This window comes from Oenanthe melanoleuca, chromosome 17 (assembly GCF_029582105.1).
Source record: "Oenanthe melanoleuca isolate GR-GAL-2019-014 chromosome 17, OMel1.0, whole genome shotgun sequence".
NCBI lineage: Eukaryota > Metazoa > Chordata > Aves > Passeriformes > Muscicapidae > Oenanthe > Oenanthe melanoleuca.
The window spans coordinates 2,760,196-2,768,155 of record NC_079350.1 but is presented as its reverse complement, the minus strand read 5'-3'; the positions used below and the strand labels follow the sequence as shown (position 1 = coordinate 2,768,155).

Genomic DNA, 7,960 nt, shown 5'->3' with positions numbered 1-7,960 from the left:
AGAAATCTGAAGAGGGAAAGAGAAAATAAACCAGGAAGAAATAAGTGTTCGAGTGGGTTGGTTTTTATTAAGGGTTGTTTTTTATTAATGGCAGAAGCCCAAGGAGGACATGGGCAGGTCTGGTGCCTGCTGCACCCTGAGCAGGAGGGCACGGGAGAGATCAGCAAAGTGATTTTTTGGGATCCTGGATGCCACAGTGTGAGAGACCACGGGGCTGCAGGTGCCACTGATGGTCCTGAGTGGGACACAGCCCCTGCTCTCTATCCTGAGTGGGACACAGCCCCTGCCCTTGTCCTGAGTGGGACACAGCCCCTGCTCTCTATCCTGAGTGGGACACAGCCCCTGCCCTTGTCCTGAGTGGGACACAGCCCCTTCCCTTGTCCTGAGTGGGACACAGCCCCTTCCCTTGTCCTGAGTGGGACACAGTCCCTGCCCTTGTCCTGAGTGGGACACAGTCCCTTCCCTTGTCCTGAGTGGGACACAGCCCCTGCTCTCTATCCTGAGTGGGACACAGCCCCTTCCCTTGTCCTGAGTGGGACACAGTCCCTGCCCTTGTCCTGAGTGGGACACAGCCCCTGCCCTTGTCCTGCCCTGCCACAGCTGCCCCACCCCTGCCCCATGCCCGGGGAACCGGCACCACCGCACACGGGTTTGCTTAAAGGGCTTCCTTAGAGGCTCAGACTAAAAATCCACTTAAAAACCGAGCTTTAAAAGGACCGTGTGGGTCATCAGCTGCCCTCAGAAGATGTTCGTGGCCCTGGGGAGGGCCAGGTGCCCACGCTGGTGGCACCCGGTGTCACTGCAGGTCACACTCGGGCAGGACCTGGACCCCAAGTCCCGCCTGGCATTCCTGGGTGCTTTATTTGGGGACCCCAATCCTGGTCCCCAAAGCATCTCCCTGTATTTCCCAGGCACACAGGGCTGAGCTGTCCCCGGGCAGAGGAGCCATCCCAGGGACAGCCCGGACCCGGAGGAGGGAGGATGGTCTGGCACCCCCGGGTGGGTGTCTCGGGGCTCGCCGGGAGCTCCACAGCCGCCCCCAGGAGCGGGCGAAAGTCCCGGAGCTGCCGTCGGCAGGAGCATATGTGAGTTTGGAAGCTCCCGCCCCTAAGCTGCTTTTATTAATTTGTAATCCCCTGCGAGCAGGAGGTAAAGGGATTCGGGGGATTAACGGGCTCACAGTAACAACCACAATTATCAGCTCCGGCTGCCTGCGGCAAGCGCTGCACACACGCACGGGGCTCTTCCCCGACAAACGCGGCCGTGACCCGCAGCGACAGCTCCGCACCCGCGGTGCCAGGGAGCAGAACACACCTGTACCTGCGGGGCACACGCACCCCGCACTGTGAGCACAGCCACAGCCGCCCGGCCCCACGCCAGCCCCGCGTGTTCCGCACACACACACTCCGTCCGCGTCCGCCCCGTCTTCAATTAGCGCAATTAACCTCCCGCCGCCGCCGCGGGGCAGACACCCGCTCCCTCTCCGCGTTCGGTAATTAATTAGCGGACGGGAAAGAGCTCCTTCCCCCCTGCTGCCCACGGGCGGCGTCGGGGGAGCCGCGCCCCGAGGGGCCAAACGAAATTTGGGCGCGGGGGCAGCCGGGGGGCAGCGGGGCCCGGGCGGAGGCTCCTCCCGACGGCCGCTCCCCCGAGCCGCTCCGTGCGGGGTTCGCGGGGACCCCGGGGCCGCTTGGAGCCCGAGGGCGGCGGCTGCAGCCCGAGCCCACGCGTGGGACGGCGGGGCCGGCGCTCCCCCCGCCGCTTTTGTGATGCTAAAAACGCCGGGGCTGAACCGCGGCCCAGCTGCGGCCCGGTGCCGCCCCCGGCCCGCCCCCCGCGCCCCCCCGCCCCGCCCAGCCCCGCGCCGCTCCCTGCGCGCCCCTCCGCGCCGCTCCGCCACTCCCGCGCAGCCACCCGCGCACTTCGGACGGCGCCCACGGAGGCCGCGATGCTGCTGGAGCGGGTCCGAGCCGGTTCGGAGAAGGCAGCGGAGCTCTGCCCCTTCCCGCGGAGCCCAGGTGAGGGGGAGGCGCTCAGATCTCCGCGTCCCCCCGCGGAGGCACCGGCGGCTGCTCTGGGAGCGCCGGGCCCGGCCGTGCTCCGGCCGTGCCGGTTCCGCCTTCCCGGGGGCACCGTCGGGGCTCCTGCGGATCGGGGGATCCGTCCCGGTCCGTCCCGCCCGCCCCGCGCTCTCTCTCGCTCGCTCCTGTCTATTCCCCGGTATCGGAGCCCCCTCGCTGCCCCCCGCACGCTGCCGGCCCCGCGGCTGCTCCCGGTGCCCGATTGGGTCCCGTCGGGTCTGGGCTGCGGCTCCCCCGATCCCGGGAACGGCGGCGGCTCCTGCGCCGGGCTCCCACCGCTCCCCGCTCAACGAGAACAGGGACGGAATTGGGATTTCCCAGTGCCCGACGGTTCCCTCCGACTGCGGGCACCACCCGCGCCCCCCTGCCCGGCTCCCATGCGGTTTTTTCCCCACTTTAGAAAAACTCCGTTAATTCTTCTCTTAGACGTTCTTTCGTCCCGTTGAACGAACGGGGCCAGCCCTGTCGGGACGGGGAGAACCGGGCTGCCCCCTCCGGCGTGGCTGGGGCTCGGGGACTCAACGTGGGAGGCCGAACCAGGTTCGGGACAGCGGGTCCGGTCCCGGAGCGGCGCCGTCCCGGTTCTCGCCAACATCGAAAGCAATCGATGTGGCTTAAATTTTTTTTTTTAAAAATCAACGGCGAACCGGGGCGGGGGCCCCGCCGGTGTGCGGGATCAGAGGTGTCACCGTGAGCGGAGCCGCCGTGAACGGGTCGGTGCCCCCGGTTCTACCCCGGTTCGCCTTCCCGTGGCCGTCCCCGTGCGCGCTCCGCGGCGCGCACATCGCATTTGTCCCGGCAGCGGGAGCTGCTTGTGCTCTCTCGGGGCGGAGGCGACACCGCCGAAATGGAGCCCCCGGTAGAACGAAGGACGCGCAAACATCATTTTCCCGCAGGACACGATGCTCGTTCGCGGCCCCGCCGTCCTGGGCTCCGTCGGGGCCCGAGGGGCAGCGGGGATGGCTCGGCGGCGCTTACCGTGCCCGAGGGCCGGTCCGGGGGGTTCGCTCCGCCGGGGGGACCCAACAGTGGGTGCTTTACCCGGGCCGGGGGCAAATCCCGGGATTTACCGCTCACAACGAGCTCGGGGCAGCCTCCCCCGGCGCCACCCCCGCCCGCCGCCGGCCCCGTCGGGGCTCGTTTCCCAGCGCCCCGGAGCCGCGTCCCTCCCGCCGGGCGCAGCCGGGAAGGGGCGGCGGGAGGGGATGTGCCGGGGGCGGGGGGGATTAAATACAGCGCGCCGCCGTGCCCTGCCCGGCGCTTCAGACCGGCACCGGCGGCGAGGGCCGGCGTCTAAAAATAACCCGCTTTAGCGAATTAAATCCCCGGCGGCGCGGGGGTGGCAGCGGTCGGAGCGGGGGACAGCAGCCGCCGTGATTTGGGGGGGTCCGGCGGGGGGAGAGCGGCGGTGCCGCACCCGCGGAAGATGCGCCAGAGCCCGCGGCCCGCCTGAGCCAGCGGAGCTGCCGCGGATCGCCATGCAGCGTAAGAGCCGCGGGCCGGGCTGCACCGGGAGCTGCGGGATTTGTTACCGGGCCCGGGGCTCCGTCCTGGCCCGGCCCGGCCCGCTGCCTTTAGCGCTGCCGCTCCTCGGGGTGTTTGTCTGGACGCGGTGAATTGTTAGGATAACGATTATCACCTCCACCTCCTACCCCTGTGCACGGCGATGCCGCTCCGTATCTCTACATATAATTATCTTAACATAGAAATACTCTCATGTCCATACCTATCTGTTTCTGTACAGCCCTGTCATACAACTCTCCGCCTCTATTTATATCGATATATCTGTATTTATGTACCTCATATCCATATTTTCACCTACTTATTTCTATCCATACCTATATATTGAAATCTATATATTTATGTCTATATATCTGTACATTTCGTTCTCTAACTGCTGTGTCTGTTTATTTTTATATTTCTATTTCTCCATAACTGTATCCTTATCTCTTTCTGTATGATCTCTGTCAGCATCTTGAGGGGAACGGGACAAGACTGCCTTGTTTTTATTTTCAGTGCAATTCTCCTAAATTTTAGTGATTTCTTTCGTTCGTGCTACCCCGCCGTTGCTCGCAGGTAAATTTTGGAAGTTTAGGAAAGTTCCTTTTTTATTTTAGGAAAAAGAAAAAGATCCTGGGATAATTACAGCTTTGCCGACGGCTCGCTCGGGGAGTAAATTCCATTTCCATCACTTCCCTTCTTGCTTATCCCGGTTCTCCCGGGCACTTCTCCCGGTGTGTGCTCGGTGCGGGACCTCGCTGCTCTCCGCGACGCGGCGACAACGAATTTGAACGAATAATGATTTTTTTTCTTGCTGTTCCTCGGGCAGCCCCCGGGTTCGCCGTCTGTCAGCGGCGGAGCGAGTCGGGCCGGGCTGGTCGGGGAGGCGGAGGGGCCACCGGGGCTGACCGGGGCTGACCGGGGCTGACCGCGGCTGCTTCCCCGCAGAGATCCCGCTGTGCGCCGGCTGCAACCAGCACATCGTGGACAGGTTCATCCTCAAAGTCCTGGACCGGCACTGGCACAGCAAGTGCCTGAAATGCTCCGACTGCCAGACGCAGCTGGCCGAGAAGTGCTTCAGCCGCGGGGACGGCGTCTACTGCAAGGAAGATTTCTTCAAGTGCGTGGGGAGGGCACGGGAAGGGCCGGGGGGTGTCTCAGCGGGCAGCACGGGCGCGTTTGGGGCTCAGCACCGGGACAGCGGCCCCGGGGCAGCACCGCGGACAGCGGCGGGTCCGGCGGGAGCGCGCCCGGCCTCCCCCGGCTCAGCGGCCGCCGCTTGTCCCCCCCGCTCAGGCGCTTCGGGACGAAGTGTGCCGCCTGCCAGCAGGGCATCCCCCCGACCCAGGTGGTGCGCCGGGCCCAGGACTTCGTGTACCACCTGCACTGCTTCGCCTGCATCGTCTGCAAGCGGCAGCTGGCCACCGGCGACGAGTTCTACCTCATGGAGGACAGCAGGCTGGTCTGCAAGGCGGACTACGAGACGGCCAAGCAGAGAGGTACCCCTTGCCCTGTCCCTTCCACCCCCGAGGGCAGCAGGGAGGCGGCCGGGGCGCTCCTGCCCCCCGGGACAGGCTCACCCAGCGGGCGGGAGGGCGCCGGGAGAGCCCAGGGTGGGGGTCGGGTGAAGTTGGGGGTAACTTCACCCCCAACTCGCCCCGTGTCGGCAGAGGCTGAGTCTACGGCCAAGAGACCCCGCACCACCATCACGGCCAAGCAGCTGGAGACCCTCAAGAACGCTTACAACAACTCGCCCAAGCCGGCGCGGCACGTCCGGGAGCAGCTCTCGTCGGAGACGGGGCTGGACATGCGGGTGGTGCAGGTGAGAGCGGGGCCGGGCGGGCCGGGCCGGGCGGGGAGCGCCCCGCACGCTCCGAGCTCCCCCGCGGGCCCTGCTCGCAGGTCTGGTTCCAGAACCGCAGGGCCAAGGAGAAGAGGCTGAAGAAGGACGCGGGGAGGCAGCGCTGGGGGCAGTACTTCAGGAATATGAAGCGATCCCGGGGGACATCCAAGTCCGACAAGGACAGCATCCAGGAGGAGGGGCCCGACAGCGACGCCGAGGTTTCCTTCACAGGTCGGTCCCGCAGCCCCAGCCGAGCTCGGGCCGCGCTCCGGCTGTTCCACCCCCTCCGTGCCGGGTCAGGATTGTCAGCAGTGAAACCACGGCTGAAACCAAGCGGCAGAGGCGGGACAGGGGCAGAGGCGCGGGATTCACCGCGGAGGGAAACTCCGCTCTGCCCCCGGCCGGGCCCAAAATCTGCGGGAAGAGCAGGGGGAACTCCCCGGGCAGGCGCTGCAGGGTCAGAGCCGCTGCTCAGACACGGGATTCTCGAAAATACAAAAGCCGGGAAGCCCAGAACCAATGAATGTTTCTATGCGAAAACGAGAAAACGAGCGTGATTTTTTTTTTTTTTTTTTTTTTCTTATTTAGGGACAGTTTTATTTGTTAAGCTGCTCGTTAGGACTCCTCAGTCCTGTGGGAGCTGTTGCTATGCTGCAAAAAGGAAATCGTTGCATGTTAGGCGGCTTCTGCAGCAGTGTCCCCTTTTTGGAGCCGAGATTTCTGTGACAAACCCAGGACAGACCAACAGCAGCTCTGGTTTTGTGCAGCCTCACCCTGAACTCTCCAGACCCACCTGGGCTAGATGACATTTGCAGGGACACGTTCTACACAACCCCAAATCCAGCCCAGAGCTCCATCCCAAATTTTTGTATCATTTTTAGGAATTAGAGAGAAACTGAAATGCAGAGTTCTGTACATATTTACACAGACTGTGTATTTATCAACGCATAATTTTTCATCTCAGCTCCTCTCTCGTGCTCCTAAAAACTATTTGATTTTCGAGTCTGTTTATACACACTGTGTATCAGCTCATTAAATATGAATAGTCTATAAATAATAACTAAAAAATGTCGAACAATTATTTGGATCTCGATGCCACAAACAGGTTTGTATCCCAGGCAACAGTGCAGCTCTCACTGTCCATAAAGCCCCTAATGAATACAAACAATTTTTGCTGGGAACTTAAAAAATATTGCTCATTTTTCAGGAGTGTTTTTAAGCCATAAAAATACATTCTGTGTTTCTGTGATTTCATTAGCCTGTTCCTGAGCAGACAAATATCTTAATTTAATATCTCTTTTCCTGAGCAATGGGGAATTTACCTTGCATTGGTTCAGGTAGCTCCTAAAAGTGATATCAAAAATCCAAGATAAACCTCAAAACCAAATAAAAACAAAAGGTGGAAAGAAATTTAATTCACTTCCCCTTTAAAGAATTATTTTTAAATCACAGTTTAATATTTTAATATGTACTGCTCATGCATATTTTTAAAATCCAAGATGTATTAGACATTTGTACTCAGAAAAAAAAACATAATCCCATGGCTGCCTATGAAGATCTCTCAACAAGGATGGGAATAATAAGGAATTACAAGTGGAAGAGCGTGGCTGCTCAGCTCCCATGCTTTTAATCTGTTTATACCCAGAGCTTGCAGGAGTTCCCGGGTGACCAGTGCTCTTCCAGTAAAACCAGTCCACTCCAGCATGGCTCCACCAGTAAAACAGCCCTTTTCCCTTTCAGACGAGCCCTCCATGTCGGAAATGAGCCATTCCAACGGGATTTACAGCAACCTCAGCGAAGCCTCCCCCGCCCTGGGGCGGCAGGCTGGCACCAACGGCGGCTTCGCGCTGGAGCACAGCGGGATCCCGGCCCAGGACCAGTTCCACGAGCTGCGCTCCAGCAGCCCCTACGGCATCCCCCCGTCCCCAGCGGCCCTGCAGGCGCTGCCGGGCCACCAGCCCTTGATCTCCAGCTTGGTTTACCCAGACAACGGCCTGGCCATCATGGCACAGAGCGGACAGGGGGTGCCCCAGCCCATGAGGGTCCTGGCAGGGAACGGACCCAGCTCCGACCTCTCCACGGGCAGCAGCGGCGGGTACCCGGATTTCCCGGCCAGCCCCGCCTCCTGGCTGGATGAGGTGGACCACGCTCAGTTTTGATACGGGCGGTGGGAAGGGAAAGGACTCGGTGCTGCTCAGTGTCACCTTGGGAAGGACAGAGGGACGAGCTGTGAGTGCTGAGCGGGAGCAGAGGGGATTTTGGAGACCTGGACGAAGGCCCTGGCGCTGCAACTCTTGGCACCTGCAGCATCCAAACCAAACTGATTCTCGTGTCCTTACCAAACACCAAGACTTGTGCTTTACAGATTTGACAGGAGGTATTTTGCATTTTGTTGTCAGTGCATTCTCCAAAGCAAGGACTTGCTCCATCACCCATCCACACTGAAACATTTTTAAGGGAAAATAAAATCCTCATCCACGGTGAAAGGTGTGACAATATCTATATTTCTATAGCAGAAATGTTCATAGTGAATCAC

The 7,960-nt window shown here is 61.0% G+C and overlaps 1 protein-coding gene across 1 annotated transcript; it reads left to right on the top strand.

Annotated features, from left to right (window-relative positions):
* The first annotated feature begins 1,948 nt into the window (after nt 1-1,948).
* LHX3 (LIM homeobox 3) lies at nt 1,949-7,583 on the top strand. Its single transcript, XM_056505231.1, has 6 exons — nt 1,949-2,018; nt 4,530-4,701; nt 4,878-5,080; nt 5,252-5,403; nt 5,484-5,655; nt 7,165-7,583. Exons 1-6 carry the CDS (start codon nt 1,949-1,951, stop codon nt 7,581-7,583), a joined length of 1,188 nt encoding a protein of 395 aa, XP_056361206.1.
* Nucleotides 7,584-7,960: the final 377 nt, after the last annotated feature.

What these genes read in the sequence shown, in the direction of transcription:
- LHX3 (XM_056505231.1), top strand. Translation starts at nt 1,949, where the DNA reads ATGCTGCTGGAGCGGGTCCGAGCCGGTTCGGAGAAGGCAGCGGAGCTC. An exon ending in TGCAAGGAAGATTTCTTCAA is followed by an intron (nt 4,702 to 4,877) that starts GTGCGTGGGGAG and finishes CCCCCCGCTCAG; the next exon opens with GCGCTTCGGGACGAAGTGTG. An exon ending in CGCCGAGGTTTCCTTCACAG is followed by an intron (nt 5,656 to 7,164) that starts GTCGGTCCCGCA and finishes TTTCCCTTTCAG; the next exon opens with ACGAGCCCTCCATGTCGGAA.